General features: G+C 38.6%; 1 protein-coding gene across 3 annotated transcripts in view; it reads left to right on the plus strand.

Moving 5' to 3' along the window:
* TOP1 (topoisomerase (DNA) I) overlaps positions 1–26,520 on the plus strand; it is a 99,549-nt gene that overhangs the window by 50,133 nt on the left and 22,896 nt on the right. Inside the window, exons 5-13 of one of the 3 annotated variants that reach the window (XM_008060573.1) lie at positions 835–890; positions 3,695–3,790; positions 4,761–4,836; positions 8,124–8,230; positions 16,934–17,049; positions 20,900–21,021; positions 21,919–22,041; positions 23,881–24,068; positions 25,000–25,144. In XM_008060573.1, coding sequence (XP_008058764.1) covers positions 835–890; positions 3,695–3,790; positions 4,761–4,836; positions 8,124–8,230; positions 16,934–17,049; positions 20,900–21,021; positions 21,919–22,041; positions 23,881–24,068; positions 25,000–25,144 — 1,029 coding nt within the window. Of the gene's footprint in view, positions 1–834; positions 891–3,694; positions 3,791–4,760; positions 4,837–8,123; positions 8,231–16,933; positions 17,050–20,248; positions 20,704–20,899; positions 21,022–21,918; positions 22,042–23,880; positions 24,069–24,999; positions 25,145–26,520 lie in introns of those variants that run through there. The other 2 variants (XM_008060574.1, XM_008060575.2) reach the window with 2 other exon arrangements.

Raw genomic sequence — 26,520 nt, forward strand, 5'->3', positions numbered from 1 at the left:
CCAAGTAGCTGGAACTACAGGCGCGCACTACCACGCCCGGCTTATTTTTTTGATTTATTGTAGAGATGAAGTCTTGCCAAGTTGCCCAGGCGGGTCTCGATCCCGCGGGCTCAGGCAATCCACTCACCTCAGCCTCCCAAGGGTGCGGGATTACAGGCTGAGCCACCGAGTCTGGTGACCTTCTGTTGATGGAATAGAAGTTTCTTCCTGAGAGAAAATTTAGTGATGCTTATGACTTTTGATTCCAGCATAACTAGTGAAAGCCATTTTAAAATGGCTTGTATCCCCCGTCCTTCCCAAAGGCAACCACTAAATTGATTACATTTTGTTTCCTTCTAGAGATACCGTGTGTGTGTGTGTGTGTGTGTGTCTTTGTCTTTTTATGTGTACATACGAAGATTTTTTTTTTTTTTTAAACCTAGAGTTTCTGACAAGTCTAGAGAGTGGGAAGTTGAAGGAAGGGGAAAATTGAGTATTTTTTGTTTAAATCAGAGAAGGCAAGATTTTGTAGACTATTCCTTTTTGTTATGTTTTTTGTTTGTTTTGGTTTCAGTTTCTTTTCTGTACGCCAGTGGCAAATCCTTGTGTAGTGGAAAATTTATTGGGAAAATTATTTTAAAGGTAAAACACTGCTATTTTAAAGGGAAGCCTTTCTCAGTCAATTGGACAATTTCACCCAGAAGAATTGTCAAAAAAGAGTCTTGGAAAAAAGTCAAGATCTTAGTTTACCTGTTCAGTTTTGCTAACAAGAAGAGTTAATCTGGGATCAAGACACCCCAGGAGTTATTTGATCCTTACAAGGTACCAATCAATTACTGTTGTTTTATCTTTCAGGTTAAAGCCTCTGGGGATGCAAAAATAAAAAAAGAGAAGGAAAATGGCTTCTCTAGGTAAGTCTTCTTTGCTATGTTGGCTTCCCTTTCTCTGGGCATACAGCAGGCCAGCTGCCTGTGTTGTAGTGTTGTCTAAGCTTACTCAAAACACACTGAACCTGCCACCTTGATGGTTTCCATGAAGTAAGAGGACTTGCTCTAAGCCAACTTGAGCGTTTCTGTTTAGTGAGACTGACCAGCACAATTTCCAGAAGGTTATTTTGACTGGAGAAGGTTGATAGGAAGAGAGTTTTAAAAATTAAGACATATTGGCATATCACAAAATTTGCCTTTTTTTTTGAGTTGGAGTCTCACTCTGTCGCCCAGACTGGAGTGCAGTGGCCGCTCCCGGCCACTGCAGCCTCGACCTGCTGGGCTCCGGCGATCCTTCCGCCTCAGCCTTCCGAGTAGCCGGAATTACAGGCGTGTGCTACCACGACCGGCTAATTTTTTGATTAACCCGTGGGCTCAGGCAATCCACTCATCTTAGCCTCCCAAAGGCGCGGGATTACAGGCTGAGCCACCGAGCCCGGCTAAAATTTGCCTTTTTTAAGTGAACAGTTAATTGGCTTTCAGTCTCACAAGGTAGTACAACCTCCTCACTATCTAATTCCAGAATGTTATCATCACTCTAAAAAAGATAGTAGTAACTGTGGAGTTTTCTGAAAAATGATGTACTCTGAATTGAGAGGTTTACATATAGAAGCTTACTTGAGTTGGGCTCTGTGCCTCAGCCTGTAATCCCAGCACTTTGGGAGGCTGAGGCGAGTGGATTGCCTGAGCGAGTGGTTTTGAGATCAGCCAGGGCAGCTTGGCGAGACCTCACCAACCTCAACTCCCTAAAAGAAGCTAGACAATTATGTTCACATATTTTCACTCCACTGAATGAGAGAATGAATTTATTAAGAATTGTTGGAAGTATTTGCATTATTTACTAGGACAGGGTGTTCTGAGAGTTTTGCTTCCTTGAAACTTTAAACTTTCAGTTTCATTTGTTAAAATATTTGAAAATTGTGCCGTGTATGAGTCCTTTAGATGAGAAAAAGCAGATGCCCTCTTCAGGCATGCTTTGTAACTGTCATAGGAATGCAGAATAATAAAATTCAGGAAGTATTAGAGATACCAGCTGCCCTAGGAATTCTCATTTCTGAGATAAAGTGATTGAGGCACAGGGTGTCTAATTTCTGCCAATAGACTGCCTAGGACTTCTACTAAGTGAATAATAAAATATGAATAGACTGGACTTGGTGTGTAGTTATGGACTGATTTTCAGAGTTTCTGAGTTAGAAGGTTAGAAACACAGACTTCTTCAAGGTAGTGGTCTCTGTGTTACTTTGCTGGATTGCTTGCTAGTTGCATGTATGTCTTTACATATACTCTTGATACTTTAGTGAAACATGGTTTTCTGGTAAATTGTTTGAGGACTTCTTCCTTAAGGCCTAGTAACTCTTCCCATATGTTTTAAACTTCATTGTGACAATCTTAAGATCTAGCATGTACTTAATTAGTTGGGTAAATGACAGTGTTTCTTTCTATTTGGACCCTTGAGCTGTGTCTGTGATTTGTGCGGGAGGGAGAACAACTGTAGAAGCTGGCATTTGGAAGGTGCTAAAATAAGAAGAGCTAAACTCTTTAAACATTCAAATTCTATCACATGCAAAGGGATCCATTATGTTTTTATGGTGGGGTAGTGCATTGTCTACTCTTGAAACCTGTAAATATGCTTTGCAACTGTATCTGAATTCTTATCTCTTGGACCCCTTCACAGACAGCAGCTTCGTGTAGGGAGGCCATTCCCTGTACTGAGTTAAGGCAGTGAGGTTCTAAAGGGATGTGCCAGGCCAGTTGAGATCCCAAGGCTGCGGTGATTGCTGGTCCCTGTTGGATTTTTTTTTTTCACTTTTCTCTTCTTTTTGGGCTAAGATAGTTGTCTGACAGGATCATCTTTTTATATTCAAAAGGCACTCTGCTGTGTATAAAGTACATAAACTTAAGTAGAAGGTTGAACAATGAACAGATTTTGTATTTACTGTCTTCAGTTTGTTCTGGGCCTCTCATTTAACACAGACCCTTCTTTTGTGGTAACTTTGTCAGCTTGTCTATTTTTCCATATACATTATTGCCATATTTTTAGGACTTTAAGGTATCAAGTTTGAGCTTATGGAGTACTAGAACAGTAAGTTCAGATAATGTCACATATTTAGTCCATTCCTTATATAAGGCAAGAAAACAATCTAGATTTATTCCTGTGGTTGAGCTGTGCTGGCTGGCAAAGGTAGCTAAGATATAGTGGGAATGAATATTGTCTTGGAGTAAGGAGTCCTGAGCCCAAATCCTGATATCGCCCCTTCATCTGTAAAATGAGGACAACGCTGTCTATTTCACATGGTTGTAGTGAGAATTATGTGAGAAAAAAATGCTTGTGAAAAATTTTTGCAGCCGGGCTCTGTAGCTCAGCCTATAAATCCCGCGCTTTGGGATGCTGAGGTGAGTGGATTGCCTGAGCTCACGGGTTCAAGACCCGCCTGGGCAACCTGGTGAGACCTCATCTCTACTATAAATCAAAAAATTAGGCGGGCATGGTAGCGCGTGCCTATAGTTCCAGCTACTTGGAAGGCTGAGGCGGAAGGATCGCCGGAGCCCAGTAGGTTGAGGCTGCGGTGGCCAGGAGTGTGCCAGTGCACTCCAGTCTGGGCGATGGAGTGAGACTCCAACTCAAAAAAAAGAAAAGAAAAATCTTTTCAGTAGATGATGTAGTCTTCCTTTGTATTACTTTGTAGATGTTCTAGTGCTCGATGACTAGCATTCTTTTTTCTCTTTAGTCCTCCACAAATTAAAGATGAACCTGAAGATGATGGCTATTTTGTTCCTCCTAAAGAGGATATAAAGCCTTTAAAGAGACCTCGAGATGAGGATGAGTGAGTATTTCTTAATACTATGACTTTTCAAAACAAAAAGGAGTTGTTTAAAGAATAAATGTGATTTATTTCTTTATAGTGCACAGAGAAACTGCATGAATTGACTTTTACGCACTTGAATTTGTGACCAATGGACTGAGTGAATGATTTCTCTTTGAATTATGAGAAGTATGGTTTGCTAAACAAATAAGTGGTGTACCTGAGGCTTACATGAAGAATATACCTTTTTTTAATTAAAAAGACAATACAGATTTGTTGTAGAAATGTCAAATATACAGAAATCATAAAGAGTGTTTAAATTATTTAAGCTGCTTTAAGTTTATCGTTGCCTGCTACAGATACGTTAAAGCAGTTTATCCTAGGACCTTTTCCTGACTTACATTCTAAATGAGTTCCAATGTATAGAAGTCATAAAATTACTGTTAAAACAGTTATTTGAGGCTTGCATGTACCTTTTCCCCAGATTTTGTCAGTGAGAATAAATTCTGTTTATTATTTTCAGTCTTTCATAGCTTATTGTGCTATTATCGTGGTAGAAAGTAGGTAGAAAGCTAGAAGGGAAATACTTAGTGAATTCATATTTGTATTCATTCAGTATAGAATTTCTTTCCTCTTCTTTCTAGTGAATTATAACTGTATAGTAGCTATTGTGTTATGCATTTGGTTTCCAGTCTTCCATCCTATAATGGAGTCTATTTCTGTATATATCCTTCTACCTACTTTGCTTCCAGGCCTGTGTGTAGGATAAGTAGTTTGTTTTGTTCTATATAGAATTATAACTATTAGTCCTTAGTCTGTCCTTCATTACTTTTTCCTCTTCTGTTACTCTTGACCATAGAATGCCCAGCTAAGAATGACAATAGCCACTCATGCCATGAAGGCTATCAACAGTTTGGAGGTCCTAATCCTAATGACTGGGAACTCCTGAATCATAATTGTGTTAACTTCATATTCATGTTCCCCTTTCTAGTGCTGATTATAAACCTAAGAAAATTAAAACAGAAGATATCAAGAAGGAGAAGAAAAGAAAACTAGAGGAAGAAGAGGTTAGTAAAGAGACTTAGGCCTTTTGGGGCTTGATTGTAGAATTGGGAGCTTTCCAAAAAATGACCTTTGAGAGCAAACGAGTTTTAAAAATTTATTGCTTTGTTGTAATAGTAACATTGGGGGGAAATATCTATATGCAAGTGGTGGCTGTGGCACTGTTAGTTTTAAGGTCCCTCTGAATCTCCAAAGTGTCTTAAATTTACCACAACCAGTGATGATTCTGGTCTCTTGGCTTTCCTGGGTATCTGCCTACCTATGGCCATGCTGCCAACTGTTGTTAAAGAAACTATGCCATCTTCATATATACAGTGGAAGTGTTAACAAGAAACCACATTTTGGCTTAGAGCCCTGAAGAAATTTCCCGAAGATTTTTTTTTAATGCTCTCTTAATAGCAACAAAGCATGCTCATCAGCTCATCATTCACTTCGGATAACCATTCCTGTTTAAAGTCCTTTTGTCGATGCCCCTTTGACATAGTTTAACACCCATGCTCTTTACCATAACTCCTCCTGATCTGGCCCCTGCATCTTGAGTCTCTCTTCACCTTGGGCCTCTTCTTTAGCTCACCTTATACCAGTCACACTGGCCTCTTTTGTTTCTTTTCCACAGCAAATTCTTTCATGCTTCAGAACTTTATGTAGCACATGCTGTTCTCTCTTGTCTGGAACACATATGCTCTTCCTCCCTTCTTTTCTTCTCTTGGCCTGTATCCTTGCTTAAAAATCTCAGTTCAGTTCAAGTGCTTTTCTAAGGATTCTTTTTTATGTTTGTGGTAGATTTAAAATACAATAATATGAGTCTTCCCTTTGACATTTTCAAGTTCTTATACTAAAAAGTTGTTAGCAAGTAATTCAAGAAAGGATGTCAGAAATTCACAGATATCCTAATCTCCTGCTCTCCTGAGAGAGGGGTGTAAGTTCTTAGCTCTTGTGTTGTATTTGAAGTTGATCACTATTATGGGCAAAATAGGTTTATAAGTGTAAAGTTGATAGCTTAAGTACCAGCAGTAAAGGAATATGGGCAGGGAGTCTTAAGAGCATATTCTGTCATGGTAGTAGAAGAATATTAATAATCACAAGAAATGTAATAAGTGCTTACTATGTGCCAGGCACTACATGCTTTTCATATGTATCATTTCATTAATCCTTACAACAACCATAAGAGGTAAATATTTCTACTAGCATCTCCATTTTGCAGATGCAGAAACTGAGGTGTAAAGAAGTTGAATCATTTGCCTGAGGTCACATAGCTACTAAGAAGTAAAGCCAGGATTTGATCCCATGCAGCCTGATTTCAGAGCCAGCACACTGGTTACCATATTATCTTACCTTCTCTGGGACTTTGCCGACCGATCCTTTAACTCCACATGGAGGGAGGAGAGGTCTTTATTGAAATAATATTAAGAATATTAATGAGTTAAGTGAACCATAGACTGGTACTCAAGGTCCTGAATTTAGAAAATAGAAAATTTTTTTTGACTGCTAGTGTACTTGTGGCAAAAGTTCAAGTTAATGAGAGCTAGCTCAAAGAATTGAGAGTAAATGTTGAGTAGTGATTATAATAGCTAATCACTCCACTTTCGTTTACAGATTAGTCAGTAAAGAAACGTAAAACTTAAGTTCATGCATTTTATGTTTTTATGCTCATGCTGTGTTTATGCAAAATAATACTGAGTTTGTTAAACCATTAGGAAAAAGAGCAGGTTACTTCATTTTTTATTATTCTTTTTAAGCAACCCTCTCCTTCCCATAGGGGGAAAAATTGCTGACTGAAAGACTCTCAATTAATAGTCTTATTGTGGCAGGGACCCCAGATAGCAGAATCCATCATTAAACCTCACTCACCAACTATGTTTTTGTTTTTTTTTTTTCCATTTCTGGGAATTGTTCTGAAGTCTTTCAGTGACTGATTATCCCAGTTTGAGTCTTTAAAACATACAGTGTAGCTAGTAGTTGTTTGATGGGACCATCTGCATTCCTGTTCAGAAGCAGTTCAGAGAATGTCTTAACTGAAAAACATTTCCCTTTCCTGTGATGTGTTTCAGCTTGAATAGTAAACATCTGAGTTAATGTGATCCTCTGTAATACCCTCTCCTCCTAAACATGCTTACAGGTTAATTTTCTCCATGCCTATTTAAAATATGGTTGGTACTGTATGCTTTTCCCTTCCATCCGGATATAAAAGTTATTTGCTTATAGACCCTGTGTTTATTCCTATCTTGACTGCCATCCTATCATGAATCTAGAATGTTTATCTATTCCAGTCATTCCTGTGAGTCACATTCTATTATTTTTCTCATAAATTCAGCTCCATTGTGGCTAATAATAATTATATGACCTTGATCAAGTGATGAAACCTCTGTTTCAAAGTTTTCTTGGTTATAACTGGAAGAGGTCAAACCAATCTGTCCATACTGTTCTTTCCAGCTCTGCCATTCTGTAGTTGATTTTAAGGTGTTTCAAAACTACCATTCATTACTGTATAAAGATTGTTGAATAAAGACTTAAAGTATGAATAGATAGGACAATGGAAAATACTCTTCAAAAGGTTCAGATTCTGTGATTGGGACCTCTGCCTGTTGAATATCACGTTTTTTGTTTGGGTTTGTATATATTTTGATATTTATCTCCTGTATTGCTGAATTGTGCTCGTTTAGGCTTGGTGCTCTTTTTTTGTGTGTGTGTGTGTGTGCCACTGTGATCAGCTCATTTATGTTCACAGTTCAAAGAAGAGCCATAAGAAATACTACTGTAGAAATTGGTAATCATTTTAGAACCCCCCAAATACTTGCTTACTACTTTGTGACTTTGTATATGTAAGTAGCAGTGATAGAAAGTATTCTCCGCTAAATCATTTGGGAATTTTCTTTCAAATTGAATACTAAACATCTAATGTAAAGCCTCTTACACCCATTATTCTATTGTATTAGAAGAAGTTTAAAATGATAGGTTTAAAAATAAGTGAGGAAAATACACTGGGACTAGTCTCCATGACAGTGCTTTCTCAGACTTCCTTGAGGTTAAAAAAAAAAATGCAGTTTCCAAGACTCTTCTGCAGAATGAATGTTTTTCACTACTTTCTCAGGTAATCATTTGTCTGGGAGCGCTGGGAAATGCTGCTCTAGAGCAAAGTACCAGTAAATTTTTATTCATCTGTCAAGTGAATTAACATTTTCTCATCGGTTCTAGTACTCTATGATTGCAGTTTTTCTTCTTAAATGGCTCCCCAAAACTACCTCCAGAAGTGTGATCAGTTCTTGTGTTTTCTCACCATGTTTCTTTGTAGGATGGTAAATTGAAAAAACCCAAGAATAAAGATAAAGATAAAAAAGTACCTGAGCCAGATAACAAGAAAAAGAAGCCGAAGAAAGAAGAGGAGCAGAAGTGGAAATGGTAACATTTCTGCACTTGGTTAAAATGTCACCTCTGTTTTTGTACAACCTAGTTAAGCAAGAGTATTGAGTTATTAAACATAACAGCCTGATATTTGGGGGGGAAATACTTAAAAGAATCTCTCTAGAATAACATTCTGAAATAAGTTTTCTAGGTTTTAGTGAAATCAGTAACTGGCTTTAAATATATTAGGTGTCAAAACTAGGTTCCACCACCCTGAACAGAATGGATTATAGAAACAGAACTATGTCTAGATGAAAATTTAACATATGAAGAAAGTACAAATGCATTTAAAATCATAGGAAAAGTATGTATTCTTCTGTAAATGATGTTGGGATTTAAAAGTAGGTAAAAGATATGAATAGACATTTCTCAAAAGAAGACATATGAGAAGACAGCAGATACATGAAAAAATGTTTAGAATCCCTAGTCGTCAAAGAAATGCAAATTAAAACCACACTGAGATACCACCTAACTCCAGTCAGGATGGGCCTTGTCAATAACTCAGAAAACAACAGATGCTAGTAAGGATGCAGGGAAAAGGGAACACTTCCACACTGTTGGTGGGAGTGTAAACTAATACAACCTCTGTGGAAAACAGTTTGGTAATTCCTAAAAGGTCTAAAAAATTGATTTTCCATAATGATCCCTCAGTTCCTCCACTGGGAATATACCCGGAGGAATTCAGATCACGCTTCGAAAAAGATACCTACACATGCACGTTTATTGCATCATTATTTACAGTAACAGAAACATGGAATCAACTATGCTGCCCATCAAAAGAAGACTGGATTAAAACAAAAAATGTGGTACATATACATGATGGAATATTATGCAGCCATAAAGAATAACAAATTGATAAACTTCACAGCAACTTGGATGGACTTAGAGTCTATAATACTGAGTGATATATCACAGAAAAAAAGAACTGAGTATCTCATGTTCTCACTCATAAGCAGACTTTGAATAATTATCATAATACTATAAGAAAGGGATTGACAGTAATTGGAAACTGCCAGGGGGTGGGGGGGAGTTGGCAGTAGTGGGAAATGGCTAGGGGAGGGGTCGCACACCTCATCAACAAGGGTACTTGCACAATGAATGTTTGTATACCTAACCCCGAATTGTACCCCACGTCTTCAAAATTAAAAAGCGGGCAACCTCTTTGGGTCTCTTCCCACTGTGGGAGCTTTTCTGTCCTCTCAACAAATTCTGCTTTCTCAAATAAATAAATTTTCAAAAAAGAAGATTAAAAAGCAAAAAAAAATCATGTTGGGAAAACTGCCTATTAACAACAGAAGAGCCAGACTCGGTGGCTGAAGCCTGTAATCCCAGCACTTTGGGAGGCCAAAGTGAGAGCATTGCCTATGCCCAGAGAGCATAGATAGCCTGGGCAACTTGGCGAGACCTTGTCTCTACAATAAATCAAAAAATTAACCGGGCATGATAGCACATGCCTGTGGTTCCAGCTCCTTGGAAGGCTGAGGCAGAAGGATCACCAGAGCCCGGCAGGTCGACACTGGAGTGGCCATGAGCGTGCCACTCCACTCCAGCCTGGATGAGGGAGTGAGACTCTGACTCCAAAAAAACAACAGCAGAAGAAACCTCCATAAGAAAACTTGGGTTAATATTTTTATAATTATAGAATAGTGAAGATCTTTTGAAGCAAGATATAACCAGAACCATAAAGAAAGGATTTGTAAATTTGATACATCAAAATTGAAATTTTCTACGTGGCAAATAGACAACTTTATGCCATTTTTTAAAAAAGTACTAAGACAAAATAATTGCGGTTCAAGGAGCTAATATTCCTAATATGAAAATTTTCTTAAATATGAAAGGAGCAGTCTAATGGAAACATAAGGAACCAGGCAGTGTATTGAAGAAAATAAATAGTTAATAAACATCTCTAATATGGTCAACCTCATAACTAATCAAAGATGAAAAACAAAACAAAACAAAAACGTGATACTTATACACAATGGAATATTATGCAGAAAAAGAACAAAATCACAAACTTCAGCAACCTGGATGGAGTCTGTAATACTGAGTGATCTTACCAGAAACAAAGAACTGAGTATCACATGTTCTTCCTCATAAGTGGACCTTGAACAGCTATCTTAATACTATAAGAAAAGGATTGACAGTAGCAGGAAACTGCGAGGGGGTAGGGGGTTGGGGAAGTGAGATTGACAGTAGTGGAGATCTGCCTGGGGAAGGGAGGGCACACCTCATCAACAAGGGTACCTGTACAATGAATATTTGTATACCTAACCCTGAATTGTACCCCACAATTTTAAAATAAAATTTAAAAGTTAAAAAAAAAGATAGATCTTTATCATTCCCAGATTGGAAAAGATTAGTAAATCAAAATCTAGGGTTGTGAACTTGATTGAGAATGCAGGCATTCTCCCTGTGGGAATGAGGGTTTAGACAATCTGTATGAAGGATACTTTGGTCATAACAGAGGTTACTTTTGAGAAGTGTGTTTTGGTGAGTAACTTTTATTTTTTACTTTTGGTGTTTAGATTTACATGTATTTTTCCTCCTCTCCTCTCCCTACATATATTAATACTTGTGTTAAAGTGTTCTATTTAACTACTACATTGGCAATATATGGCTTTGTATCTATGACGAAAAAATTCAAATGATCGAGAGGTTTATGAGTTAGAATAAAAATTAAAGTGCCTCTTATCTCTCTCTCCCATTCCCATTTTCCTTTCCGGACTTGGAAACCACTATTCATCGTTTTACATGCAGCCTTCCAGACCCATTTGTATGCATTTATTTTATGTCTTTCGTAATTTAGAACATGGAAGACCACAACACGTCTGAGGAAAAGGGAAAGAGCACTGACCAGGGAGGTGGCTAAGAGAAGCAGCGCCGCAGTAGTACAAATGTGGCCATAAAGTAACAGCTGTGTGATTGGCATTTTGGTATGGTATCATGGGTTAGAAGGGAAGTATAGGAAAGGAAGATAGATCACAAAGCAGAGAAATCCTGGGCCTTTCCTGATGTCAGAGTCAGAGAACAAAAGAACATGTGCGTTTATTTTCCTCATTTTTGTTTCAGTGAGCTTTCTTGGAGCTTTCTCATAGAGCATTAAAACGTTTTTATGACCTTTAAGAAAATGATTTTTTAAAAGAAAGTTGATTGTGTGAATTAAGGGTTTTCGTTGGGAGTTAAGAGAATTGTGAGTTAGTAATTCATCATTTATCTCTCAGGATTCTTTGGTGAGTGTTCAGTAGATGCTTGTTAAGTTAACACGTTAATTTCCTTGTCATCAGGAGCTCCCCTCTGTCTTCCCTCTTCCTTTGGAGCTTTGACTCTTCTTGGGCCTCAGGCAAATGTACTCTTACCCTGGTCTGGCCTTGTATGTGTAGAATTAGGTGCTCTTGAGCGTCTAGTAGCCTAATTTTGCATTTGTGGTTGAAATCCCTATCAGTGTTGTCACACATTAATTCTGAGAGACCGTGACTTGTTTTTTATTCTTGTTTTGGTTTAAAGGGGAACTGGCTAGTTTTTAACCACAGGTAGTTTGTTTGGGGATCAGCAGTCTTTGTTGTTGCAGCTTTTAATGCATGCTTTTCTCAAACCTGATGGTTAAGTTTGTGCATTTTTTTTGAGCACAGTGCTTAAATGTATTGTAAGTTTTTAGGACTGAAGAAACAGCCTCTTAACTGATAGCTAGAAGCTGTCTATTATACTCTGAATCAGTGATCCAGTCCTCAGTGACTGCCACTAGCAACCTAGTTAGGGAACTTAAACAGTAGATACTCATATTTTCACTATTCCTCTTGCTATCCCAGTGAATGAATTATAGCTACCACTTTGGCAAATGTTACAGATCTTTTGCCTCCCTCCAAAGTCTTCAGACCTGTTTATCCTGACCAAAACCAAAACAATTTATTCTGATCCTTGTCTCCCTCTGTTGGTAATTGTGGGGATGGGGAACTGGTCTACATCCTTCTGGGTTTCTTAGTTATATCACATTTCCCCCATGGAAACAGTGTTGCAAGTAGTGGCAGTATGCTTAAGCTGACCCATGAAAACCTATTTATCCCATGTGTCTCAACTTTTTTTTATTGGAAAATATAACTTAGAAAGTTACTTGGAAAGTAAATTAGCGAAAGAGAGGAGATTTACCTCCCCAAGGTAGCGGAAGGGGGCCAAAGCTAGGAAACATGTCAGCCAAAGTTCAAAGAGGAGCTACATGGACATACCAGAGTTTAAAAAAGCAGTGACCCAGATGTCCCAAATTTTAATTTTAACTGTTGTGCTTTGTTGCTGTTTAGGATTTCAGCACTGTGTTGAATTGAGTATACTTTTATGTCAGGGCTGACCTGTTTGACCGTAAGTCCCAAGTTAATTCTAAACAGATAGTTCATCATGAAGACTTAGAAACTGGAGAGTTTATTGTAGGTATTAGGTGTGATTTTTCTTTTTTTTTCTTTTTTTTTTGAGTTGGTGTCTCACTCTGTCACCCAGGGTGGAGTGCAGTGGCACACTCATGGCCACCACAGCCTCGACCTGCTGAGCAAGTAGCTGAAACCACAGGTGTGTACCACCACACCTGGCTAATTTTTTGATTTATTGTAGAGATGAGGTCTCACCAGGTTGCCCAGGCTAGTCTTGAACCCCTGGGCTCAGGTAATCCTCTTGCCTCCGCCTCCCAAAGTGCTGGAATTATATTATAGGCTTGAGCCACTGCGCCTGGCCTTTAGGTGTGATTTTAAATGGAGTTTTGACCGTTAGCAAAGGTAAGATGCAAAGGTAAAGTAGATAGGTCTATAATGTTGTAAGGAAGTGTTAAAAGACCAGGACTCATGGATATAATCAATGTTATTGATGAGAAATTTATGGAATATGGATTATTGACATTTTCCTCAAACCAGAAAATTGCCTAGTTTGAGATATGAGCTACAGTATATGCCCTTTATTGCTAAAGTTGTAAACATTAAATATGAATTTTATAATGTACTATGAGGTGCTTGTTAATTTCAAGGTAACTTAATTTCCAAGACAGCATGTGAAGTTTACTCTCCTGTCCTACATACATTTTGAGCATTTTTCTACCTTCCCCTTTTCAAACAGATTTTATTATAAAACTGGTAATTCAATTTATAAGTCATGTTGGCAAAAGGAAGTCATTTTGATTTCTGTCTGGGTGCAGTGGCTCACGCCTGTGATCCTAGCACTTTGGAAGGCTGAGGCAAGCGGATTGCTTAAGCCCAGGAGTTTGTGACCAGCCTGGGCAACATAGTGTAACCTCATTTCTACAAAAAATTAGCCGGGCATGGTAGCGCACACCTGCAGTCCCAGCTTCTCAGGATGCTGAGGTGGAAGGATTGCCTTCAGGAGATTGAGGCTGCTGTAAGCCATGATCATCATGATCATACCACTGAACTCCAGCCTGGGCAACATGGTGAGATTCTACCCCCCCAAAATATTTTTTTTAATTTAAGATCTTGACTTTTAAAAAATGTATTTTAATTATGGTAAATACACATGAAATAAAATTTACCATCTTAACTACTTTTAAGTCTATAGTTCAGTGGCATTAATTATATTCATATTGAATAACCATCACCATCTCCATAACTCCTTTCAGCCCACAAAACTGAAACTCTGTACTCATAAAGTACTAATTCTCCATACTTTTCTTTCCCTGGTCCTCAGTAACCACCATTCTACTTTCTGTATCTTATGAGTTTGACTACTGTAGTTATCGCATATAAGTAGAATTTATTTGTCCTTTTGTGACTGGCTTATGTCACTTAACAAAATGTCCCCAGGGTTCATCCATATTGTAGCATGTGTCAGAATTTCCTTCCTCTTTAAGGCTAAATAGTATTCCATTTTGTGTGTATGCATTTTGTCTATCCATTCTTCTTTTGTTGGACACTTGAGTTGTTTCTGTTGTTGTCTGTTGCTACTAGTGCTGTTGTGACCATTCGTGCACAGGTATTTGTTTGAATATTGGGCATATACCTAGGAATGAAATTGTTGGGTAATGTGGTAATTTTGTGTTTAATTTTTTGAGGAACCACCATACTGTGTGTTTTCCACAGTGGCTGCACCATTTTACCTTCGCACTAGAGTGCTAGCTATTTTCTATCCTCGCCAACACTTGGTATTTTTTTTTTATTGCCCATATGAGTGTGAATGGTACCTCATTATGGTTTTGATTTGTATTTTTCTAATGATTAATAATGTGTGTATCTTTTCAGATGCTTATTGGCCATTTGCATATCTATGTTGGTGAAATGTCTATTCAAGTCCTTTGCCCCCTCCTCCCTTTTGGGGGGGGGGTTTGCTTAGTCACCCAGGCTGCTGGAGTGCAGTGGTGCTCAAGCAGTCCTTCTACCCCTGCCTCCTAAGTAGATAGGACTATAGGTGCAAGCTGCTACACCTGAGTAATTTTTTAAAAATTTTATTGTAGAGACTAGGTCTTCCTATACTGCCCAGGCTTGTCTCAAACTCCTGGTCTCAAGTGATTCTTCCATCTTGGCCTCCCAAAGTGCTGGGATTCCAGATATAAGCCACCACATCCAGCCTGCCCATTTTTTAATTGAGTTGTTTTGAGTTGTAGGAGTTCTTTATATATTCTGGCTATTAACCCCTTAGCAGATCGATGATTTGAAAATATGTTCTCCCATACCATGGCTTTCCTTTTACTCTCTTAAATGTGTCCTTTGATGTACAGAAATTTTAAAGTTTTATATAGTCCAGTTTATTTATTTTCCTTTTTGTTGCCTGTGCTTTTGGTGTCATATCTAATAATTCATTGCCAAATCCAATGTCATGAAGCTTTTCCCCTTTGTCTTCTTAAAAGAGTTTTTATATTTTTGCTCTTACATTTAGGTCTTTCATCCATTTTGAATTAATTTTTGTATATAGTATAAGGTAAGGGTCCAATTTTATCCTTTTGTCAACACCGTGTTGAAAAGACTGTCTTTTTCCCCATTGAATGGTCTTAGGTGCCCTTGTTGAAAATCATTTGACCCATATATATTGACTTTGGTTTAATAGTAATACTATTGTTACAGTGCTATTTGATACATATAATTTTTATTTGATGTTTTTGAGCTTTTTATAACATACTAGACTTAAAGGTGAATGTCAGTGTGGTGAGAATGTCTGTGTATTCCAGAGAAAAAAAAACTTTTGAGACTTATCAACCAGTTGCAATATATGATTCTTAATTGGATGTTGATATATAAAATACATTCAGATATAATTGGGAAGTTTTAAATACAAACTGAATATTAGAATGATGCTAGAAAATTATTTTGTTAGATCTGATAATAATATTATAGTTATGTGGGAAAATATCATTTTTATAGAGATGTTTGTAGAAATAAAGTATCAGATATGCGATTAACTTTGAAAAGGCTCAGCCAAAATAGGAAATTTAGCAAAACATTAACAATTGTTGCATATATGTGGTGTATTTATGGTGTTTATTGGTTTATTGTTTTTTGTATATTTGATAATTTTTAAAATAAAAAGATTTTCTAGAAGTTTTTTGTGGCCGTGAGCAGTAGTTCACACCTATAATCCCAATACTTTGGAAGGTGGAGGCAGGAGAATTGCTTGAGCCCAGGAATTTGAGAACAGCCTAGGCAGCATAGTGAAAGCTGATGTCTACAAAAAATTTTTTAAAATTAGCTGGGCATAGTGGCATGTGCCTGTAGTCACAGCCACTCAGAAGGCGGAGGCAGGGGCATTGCTTGAGCCCAGGAGTTGAAAGCTACAGTGAGCCTTGCACTCCAGGTTGGGTAATAGAGTGAGACCCTGACTCAAAAAGGGGGAAGAAAAAAAGGCTTTAGATTTCACTTATCAGTGTCTGCTAGGAATATCCAGATAATCCATAAATACCTTAAACTCCTTATACCCCAATTGAACTATTATTTCCTAGTCTTCTTGTTTCATTATGTTCTTACTCTTTTCTTTTTTGAATCAGTCTCACTCTGTTGCTCAGGCTGGAATGCCGTGGCACGATTGTGGCTTGCTGCAGCTTCCAGCTCCTGGGCTCAAGCAATCCTTCTGCCTCAACCTCCTGAGTAGCTGGGACTACAGGCACGTGCCACCATGCTCAGCTAATTATTTAACTGTTTTTTTTTTTTTTTTTGCAGAGACAGTCTTGCTGTGTTGCCCAGGCTGGTCTGTAATTCCTGGGTTCAAGCGATCCTTCTACCTTGAACTTCCAAACTGCTGTGACTATAATCCTGAGCCACCACACCCAGCCCCACTGTATTCTTTTCCGTAGCATTGTTTTTCCCTACACCTTCATCTAACATCTTCCTTCTTATGAGGCCTTTTCTTATGTATCAGCAACATAAAGAAAACCTTTGTCATGTATACCATTGTTCTATACAGTTAGAGCATTGTGGCTAATAACTTTTCATTTTCATATCTCTCAGTGCTGAGATCCTTCAGTGCTGATCTCTTATATACAGTGTCTTTGAACTGAACTATTGAAAAGTATTTTCCTTTATCACTAGAATTTTACATCTTACTTGATAGCACTGGCTTTTTCAAAGTGAAGGTCACTGATTTTTTTGATGTAGGCCTTGAATGTAGGGCCCAGAAGTCACTCCAGAACACTAATTAGTTGAGCAGATAGTTATTTTGGTACATAACAGGCGATTACAATAGACAAGCTGATCACTAAATTAGGTTGTGTCTTGTCTTTTAAAGGTGGGAAGAAGAGCGCTACCCTGAAGGCATCAAGTGGAAATTCCTGGAACATAAAGGTCCTGTATTTGCTCCACCATATGAACCTCTTCCAGAGAGTGTCAAGTTTTACTATGATGGTGAGTTGTTTCAGGGTTATCTGATTCTTGGCCAAGAAAAGAGTGTGCTTCCATTTAGCAATAGAAAACAAGGAAGGATCTTATGGTGAATAATCCTTTTTGTTTATTTTATTTTGTTTCACTGTCATTGTGTGGTTTTGAGAAAGGGACACCAGGTGTTGACTTAACTCTTAAAGGCCCATATGTTGCTGAAAAAGTGCAATGAGAAATGGGCTGTTTTAGCTTCATAGAAAAAAAAAAAAAAACATCTACATGGCTCACACCACATGGTCCACAAGCTGAATGTTTTTATCTGAACTTCATTTCCAGGAAGCTACTCTTTGCAAGAGAGTTATTGGAAAAGTCTCACTTGAATGTATTTTATTTTAGTGGTATAACACAATCCAATACACTGATCATCACTAGAAATAGTGCTAGTATTTGGTTGAAGATTAATTAGTATGCCATCAACCTCTATACATAGGGCTGCTAGGTGTCCATCACTTGCTCTGCATAGCATAACACTATGCCTTTGATATATGTGCGGTAAAGTCTGATGAGCTGCTTTAAAAATGCCCAGCCTGGGCCTCTTAATACCCTTAGAATTGTCCACTAGCTATCGCTGGTATTTCTGTCCTTGGGTCAAAGGGTTTAAGAGTAGCCTTTGACATGCCTTCTGTTGGCAGTGTAGCCGTATGTAGATGGTAACGCTCAGCTGATTTCCCTCATTCCAAGAGTTCTTTCTACTCAGAAATAGCTAGTGCATTTTTCCTCAAACCCTTCTGTGCTTATGATTCACCAGAGTCGATTAGGGCCCATTTAATAGTTGTGGGGTTAGGTATTTCTGAACCAAGTAACTGCTGGCCAAACTTTGAGAAACACTGGGAGAATTGCTGAGAAATATTAGTGGTGACACTCAGAGTTCTGGTGCATCTTTCTGCCCACCAGCAGTGGCCTTGTGGCAGCCAGTATTTACAGGTCTGTATGGTAGTTTATACTGAAGGGCTGGGTCTGCAAGTGAGGAAAGTGCCCGACTTGGCACGCTGAAATTTATTTTTTAAAACCACTGATTTATAGACTGTGCCTGTGTTCAGACACCAGGTCCCAGCAGTGGATCATATTACTGACTTAGATCCTGATCTTGGGGGAGTTCGCAGCCTAGCAGGACCCCGGTCTCAATGGCAAATATTTGTATTACATAAACATTTTTTTTTCCTAGGGAATCAAACTATTTATTTATTTTTAAATTTTCTTATTTTAAAGATGTGGGGTACAGTTCAGGGTTAGGTATACAAATGCAGGTACCCTTGTTGATGAGGTGTGTCTCCCCATCCCCTAGCAGATTCCCACTATTGCCAGCCCCCCCACCTTCTGCCCCCGGCAGTTCCCACTACTGCCAATCCTTTTCTTATAGTATTACGATAATTGTTCAAGTTCCACTTGTATGAGACCATGTGATACTCAGTACATAAACAAGAGAGCATAAGACAGTTTTTTCAGCCCTCACACTGGGTCATTCCTGGAGACTCTTAAATATGTCTCAAAGCTAAAAGACCTCAAAGAGTAAGGGCCTTCGACCTTGAAGAGGGCCATCTTAAAGTGCAAGTATTCTGGAGCCCTAGTTTAGGCTTACCAGGAACTTTAGAAAACTCACCTGGTAGTCTTACTCTGAGGCTCAAAATGAATGGAGAGAAAGATAGATTCCCTAGTCTTGGAGTTTCTCTACATTTCCAGATGGGAAGCAGAGGCCTGGACTAGCTCTGGTTGCCACAGTTCTTTCCCCCTTTTCTTGCCCTGTCCTCCTTTATAGGAGCTCCCACTCCAGGGCTCTAGCATTTTCTCAGTTAGTCTTCCCTTTGGGATTTCTTCTCATGGATTATGTAAGGTTCCACTCTGCAGTAAGCTGAGAAGTCAAGTTTGACTTATTAGTTCAGACTGATCCTGTAAGTGCTGCCTACTCTCTGGGGAGAATTCTCAAACTCCTTTAGAACCTGCCAGGGAGGTGGGGGCATGGGCTGGCTGGAGCAGTGAATTGCTACCTCTGCTAAGGACCTTCAGTATTCAGCTTTAACTCAGCAGTTTACTTTTCCTGGAGCACAGCCTTTTCCACAAAGTGTTACCATTGCCAGGAACCTTCAAGTCATCCTCCCACGACTCTGCTGCTGCTGGGAGCTGTCATTCCATCTTTTGACAGCTCATCTAAAACAGGAGGCGTCACAATTGCTTTCTCTACTGGAACAGAATTCAGCAAAATAGCCCAAACAGTCTTGATGGTTTTTTTTTTTTGTTTTTTTTTTTTCAAATACTGTTAATATTTTGTTTATACCAAACAGACCCAAGAAGAGTTTATATTTTTTCTTGCCATTTATTTTTTAATTTGTTTTATTCTTAGTGACTTAATGTTTTCTTTTATATTGGAAGCATTTTTCAGTTTTACTGGCAACTCTAGTTCAGACCTGAGTGAGGAGTTCTAAAGAAGTACAGAAAATCTTTTAATCCCACCTATCTTCCCCAAAGCGTCTTCCTTCCAAAGCAGAAGCTTGGAGTGTTGAGAGGGGAAGATGCGCCACCTGTTGGCCTTTTCAGTTATGGCTTCTAAGCAGGTTCATTCTGCTCAACGTCACAGTTTAATTTTGTGCTACAGTTCCCTACCATCAGGGATAACTTCCCAACCATCACCAGCTGATATGTCTTATGAGTTTTTAAGTGAATGGATTTCTGGTTAAGTTTTCTATAATGAATTTGGACACCCTTGGTGAATTATTAACACCTATGTAATAGTAAGGCTCATTTTAAGTATAGCCAAATGCTATTATTATGGCATGAATTAGTTCCAGATGTTGTTGTAGAGTTGGATTTTCAAGAAAAAAAAAATGGAAATTGGCCCTCAGAGTACTGTTAAAATTACTCTATTTGAAAAGTAGATTAAACTCCCAAGTATTTTATCAACTGATTTGGGTAGACAAAACCCCTAGGCCCTATTTAGATTTTCTTGACCAGTTAGTGGCTTTCATTTTGAAGCATCACAGTTCCTTTAGAATAGTTTTTACATAAACACTTGCATACTACCAGGAACCCCAGTCATCCCTTGTATTGTGAATGCAACCTCCTTCCCTGATAGAGGCAGCCTCCCCTCCTGGCACTTGTATTCCAGAGCAGTGTATCACAAACTCTAGTGTGCATACAAGTCTTGTTAAAATGCAATTTCTAATGTAGTAGGTATAGGGTGGGACCTAGAATTCTGCATTTCTAACACGTTCCCACATGATGCCAGTGCTGCTGGTCTGTGAACCACACTTTGATTTGCAGGGTTCTAGAAGGTCTTACTTCGGTTTTTCATATGGGAAATCTGGGCTTGCCTGCTAGAGATATGTATTTTTATTTATATTCCACCCACCTAACTTTGAAGAAGAAAGATGCCTATTTCTTTTCCCCACAATTTCTTTCTTCCACTCCCTGCCCTATCCCTTCCTCCCCTTCTTGAACAGAGGCTGCTTAGCTTAGCAGTGGCAGGAGTCCCTCTGAGGATTTGATTTTTAAAAACCATTGAAGAGGTGTAAAGGACCCTGCTTGCTGAAAGGAAAAGGAAGAGTGACTGGGCCTCCCCAGGTCATCCCTGTCCTGAGCAGGCACCTGGGAACAATTAACTGGCATAGTCTCCAGAGAATGACCCAGGTAAATATCTGCTAAAGAGAAGGAGAATTTGTACAAGTAGATATAAATCAGTATGTTGTCTTTGTTGTCCTTGTTACTATGTGTCACCAGACCTTTACCAAGGGAAGGTAAACCATTGTTAAGTTTCCCACACTTAGTATTTATACTTAGAACATGAACAGTACACCTCACTTTTTGGAACCACTTTTTCCCCTAGGTAAAGTCATGAAGCTGAGCCCCAAAGCAGAAGAAGTAGCTACGTTCTTTGCAAAAATGCTCGACCATGAATATACTACTAAGGAAGCATTTAGGAAAAATTTCTTTAAAGACTGGAGAAAGGTATCATAGTCCATATTAATATCCTAGTGCCTTTCAAAAATGTTGATCAAATACTAAGTAATAAATGATAATTTTGCAAAAAAATTTCTGACGTAATTTGAGTTTTATGAATTCTGTTATATTAAAGATTGTGTATTTTTTGTTGTTCTATTCATTTACTATACTATATAGGGTTTCTGTCCAACAAGAATACTTACCTTTCTTTCAGTTTTCTGTCCTATGACTGCAGGGGTGGGGAGGGGCCAGAGAGAAAACCTCAACTCCAGTTGAGCAAGGAAACGCTGATCTCTGCAGGACTGGCCTATGTCTGCAATTGCAAAGAGAAATGTTAACCTGATGTCACATGCCCTCTTGATTCTTGCTCATTTCCTTTCGGTATTTTCTACTCTTGAAACCACAGATACTATACTGGCCTAGGTGATTTTTCCCACTCATTATTTTCAATTTAGATAACGTAGACAGAGGCAGAACTAAAGTTTACCTCTGAAAGGCAGATTGAATAAGTGAATAGAATATAGGGGTAATGTTTCTAAGAATGAGTGTAGAACTATTTCTCCCTTTAACTAAAGCAAATGATACATATTCATGTTTCTTAAGCTAGCATTTATATGCCTGGGGGTTTGTGGCAATATGAAAAGGAACCCAAAAAACTATGAAAGAGTTCATCTTTTTCAAGGACAAGTCATTTTAAACATTTTTATATTAAATACATATTTTATAGTAGAACAAAGTAATACAATTATATACTTTTTTTCTAAACTCACTCAATTTTGAATGGATACCTCTCCAGATACCTTTGACTGAAAAAAATGGTGCTTTGCTGTAACCGCAAAAATACCCAAGGACTTATTAGTGTATTTATCTTTTTATTTTATCTCCCCCTTTTCTTTTGACTAGGAAATGACTAATGAAGAGAAGAATATTATCACCACCTTAAGCAAATGTGACTTTACCCAGATGAGCCAGTATTTCAAAGCACAGTCGGAAGCTCGGAAACAGATGAGCAAGGAAGAGAAACTGGTACTACAGAATTTATTCAACCTCTAGAGACTTTTGGAATAGTAACTGGTTCATCTAATTTTCTTCTTGGTCAATAAAATATTGACTTCAGTAATTTCACATCCTTCTGTGCTAAGGATTTAGATTTATCCGCCTAATAATGTCTGAATTTTCTTAAGGGTTTTACTTAGACTGAAAGTTGTGAATAAACACTTTGTTCATTTGCTCAGTATAATAATTCTGGTGCCCCACTGATCTAAAAACCAGTTAGTAACTCCAAAAATATAGGATTTAAGGATGGGCAGACCTGTCCCACAGTGGCTACTGGATATTAAGGATTTAAAGCAAATGGTTTGGCCATGTGTTTTCCTGTTCTCTGATCTGTTTTATTCTGGAATATAGCCATGCTCATCCATCTCTGTCTTCTAGCTTTGGCCATTCTTATTGCTGAAGAATCCTCCTAGTATCCTGCTGGAATGTCCTTTTCGTCTATAGCTTCCTGTTTTTGTAAATATTTTATTGGAACACAGCCATCCCTACTTTTGTCTACATATTATCTATGGCTGCCTTTATGAAATAATGGTAGAGATGAGTCACTGCAGTAAAGACCTATGACTCTCAAGCCTAAAATATTTTCTATCTAGAAAAAGTTTGCCAGCTCCTGAACTAGAGGAATCCAGGCTAGAATTTTATTTTTTCTAGTCAGAGATCCAGAAGTTAAGAATTTTAACAAATCCTTTGCACTTCAAAGCCCTGTAGGTTTAGTATTTTAAAGAACTTGCATGTTTATATAATTTAAGCTATTTTATTTCTATAATTCATTGTTTGATGGTAGTTATTTGGCCATTAGTTTAAAAATTAGCAAGTTACTATAAGAATGATAACTGACTGGGTGTGATGACTCATACCTGTAATCGCAGCACTTTGAGAGGCCAAGGTAGGAGGATTGCTTGCGGCCAGAAGTTCGAGACCAGCCCTGGCAACATAGCAAGACCCTGTCTCATTTTTGAAACAAAATAATAATAAAAGAATGATAGCTGCATCAGGTTTTTCAGTCTTAGGTTAGTGTTAGCCCCAGTATTCAAAATTAGTGAAATTTAGTGTATTATTTACTTCAGGGGTGTTTTTAAATCTAAAGATTACTCTGGAGCTTTGATCTTTGACTAGTGATCCAAAGATAGAGTTATTTTATAAATATTCCCTTGTTGGAGTCCTTGCTGAGGACACCTGTTGCTAGCAAGTTCTGAGTTTGTTTCTACCCACAAAGCAGTAGGACTTAATTAAACTGAATTACTAAGTATAAGCTGGTAAAGAGTTAATAGGAGGTAAGGAGTCTCAAACTCCTCCTCCCCTTCCTCATGTCCCACTTTTTTGGAGCAAGGATAACAGTGTAGAGTATGTATTACCCATATATCTAGGAAAGAATCCATGATAGTTTATATCTGGGCTTGAACACCCATGTGAAATGCTATTCAGTGAAACAGCTTTGGAACTGTTCTTTATGAGGCCCTATTTATTAGAGAGTCTTTTCCATCTCCTGTTTTACACTACTTAGCAAAATAGTATGAATTTTTAAGGTACACTTAAAAATACCCAAACAGCATTTATAAACCTGCATCCTTTTAAGGTATGATAATCAATTTTGAATCTAGTTTAAGTCAATCCTTACAGGCAGACTTTTTGGGAAAAATTGTATTATATTTATGTTTGAGGAATTCACTAGAGGTTTTCTTTTATTTGAATTTATTTTTTAGTGGTTTTTAGACTTCACTGTGACCTGTTCTCCCATAAGAGATAAAAATTTATTAGTAGAGAACAGGAATTTGAATTTATTTTGAGTACTACCTTTCTGTCTTACAGAAAATCAAAGAAGAAAATGAAAAATTGCTGAAAGAATATGGCTTCTGTATTATGGATAACCACAAAGAGAGGATTGCCAACTTCAAGATAGAGCCTCCTGGACTTTTCCGTGGCCGCGGCAACCACCCCAAGATGGGCATGCTGAAGAGACGAATCATGCCTGAGGATATAATCATCAACTGTAGCAAGTGAGCACACAGTTTATCCTTTGGGCCAAAAATGAGGTGGAAGCCTTCCTTTATTGTTGGTTCTTGGGAATATTTCCCAGGTTACAGAGGACTGTTTGGTAACCATGTTAAGAGCAACATGGTATTCCTATGTGTTGGTCTCCAGTTTTGTTTTGTTTTTAAGTCACCTTTATTCAGAGGGACATGTTCTAAGACTCCCAGTGATGCCTGAAACCGCGGATAATACTGAGCCCAGTTACTGTCAATCAGAATGTGTTTTTCTTCATATCTTCTACCCACAGATTTAATACCTTTTCTGTCTTAACTAAGCATTTATCACATACAGTGATTGTAACTTTTGTAGTTTGAGGTGCAGCAGCAAAACTAGCATGAATTTCTTTTCCTTTTTCACTTCTTCATGGTTAGAAGATTCATTCTTATCTTAACAACCTCAGTATACAGTTTTTTTCTTTCTTAATATTAAGTCAAAAATGTTCACCATTTCACTTAAAGGAAGCACTCTACATAGGCTTCTTTTTGGCATATCCAAATTTCCAGCATCGCTACTCTTGTGCTTTGGCGCCTTTATTAAGTAAAAGAAGTGTTACTTGAGCATAAGCACTGCAGAACCACAATCGTCAATCTGATAACTGAGGCAACTACAAAGTTACTAATGACCAGGTGGCGTATCCAGCATGGATATGCTGGACAAAGGGATGGTTCACATCCCAGGTGGGACCACGAGAAACTTGATCATACTACTCAGTGCAGTGTGCAATTTAAAATTTATAAATGAGCCGGGTTCGGTGGCTCGTCTGTAATCCTACGCCTTGGGAGGCTGAGGTGAGGACTTAGAAATAGATGCTCAACAGATATGTCCATTTCAGATCATGAAAGATGAAATTGTTCCTCAGTTCACATTTCACTGCCCTCTGCTTTATTATTTCCACAGAGATGCCAAGGTTCCTTCTCCTCCTCCAGGACATAAGTGGAAAGAGGTCAGGCATGATAATAAGGTTACTTGGCTGGTCTCTTGGACAGAGAATATTCAAGGTTCCATTAAATACATCATGCTTAATCCCAGCTCACGAATCAAGGTAAGGTTAGTGGGGCCAGTAATCTTATTTTTTTTTGAAATGTCCTTGCCCTCTAGAATCACTTTGACAAATTAAAGAGACACCCCTGGCCGGGCTCAGTGGCTCAGCCTGTAATCCCGCACTTTGGGAGACTGAGGTGAGTGGATTGCCTGAGCCCACGGGTTCAAGACCCGCCCAGTCAACTTGGTAAGACCTTGTCTCTACAATAAATCAAAAATTAGCTGGGCCTGGTAGCGCATGCCTATAGTTTCGGTTACTTGAAAGTCTGAGGCGGAAGGGTTGTCAGAACCCAGCAGGTCGACGCTGGGGTGACTGTGAGTGTGTCTCTGCACTCCAGCCTGGGTGATGGAGTGAGACTCCAACTCAAAAAAAAAAAAACCCTCCCCACTGAAAGAAGGCAAGTACTTTCATGGTTGGCATTATCTGGTGACCTCTCTAAGTTGTATCAGTTTTTTACATCACATTGTAATCTTACTCATTTATTATATTTATTTTAATATTTATTGAAATTCCAGTATGAGCCGGGCTCGGTGGCTCAGCCTGTAATCCCGCGCCTTGGGAGGCTGAGGTGAGTGGATTGCCTGAGCCCGTGGGTTCGAGACCCGCCTCGGCAACTTGGCGAGACCTCATCTCTACAATAAATCAAAAAATTAGCCAGGCGTGGTAGTGCGCACCTGTAGTTCCAGCTACTTGGAAGACTGAGGTGGAAGGATCGCCGGAGCCCAGCAGATGGAGGCTGCAGTGGCCGGGAGCGTGCCACTGCACTCTAGTCTGAGCGACAGAGTGAGACTCCAACTCAAAAAAAAAATAAAAGAGAGAGAAAGAAAGAAATTCCAGTATGGGCGAGGGATGGTGTACGTTTGATGTTAGGAATCACGTTGGTAAATAAGACAGAAACAGGCCCTGCCTTCACAGTGTTTACTGTCCAGTGGCCAAAATGTGATAAAGAGTGTGGTAATCAAGCATACCTCCACTTCAGCAAGATTTACAGGCATTACACATCAATTACACCAAAAACATAAACTGTTAGGAGTGCTGCAAAGGAAAAGTAGAGAGTACTACTATTTGAGAGTATACCAGGGCATCTGATCTAACCTCTGGGGTTCAGGGGAGGTCCTTCTGAGGAGTTAACATTTAGGATGAGGTTTATAGGATGAATAGGATTTTATCCCTGGAAAGAATAGGGGAAAGAGTGTTTCAGACAGAAAAAGTGAGAAAGAACTCAGCAGTTTGGCAAAGAGAATGACAATAGTGGGAGTACAATGAACACGAAAGAAACAGGAGAGGGACCTGTAGAGGGAGACCAGTCAGATCTTGTGATCCTGCTTTTACATATTTTACATTATCCTAAGTCCAAAAGGAAGCCACAAAAGTGG

This window comes from Carlito syrichta, unplaced genomic scaffold (genome assembly GCF_000164805.1).
Source record: "Carlito syrichta isolate Samal-C Ts95f unplaced genomic scaffold, Tarsius_syrichta-2.0.1 Scaffold304654, whole genome shotgun sequence".
Classification (NCBI taxonomy): domain Eukaryota; kingdom Metazoa; phylum Chordata; class Mammalia; order Primates; family Tarsiidae; genus Carlito; species Carlito syrichta.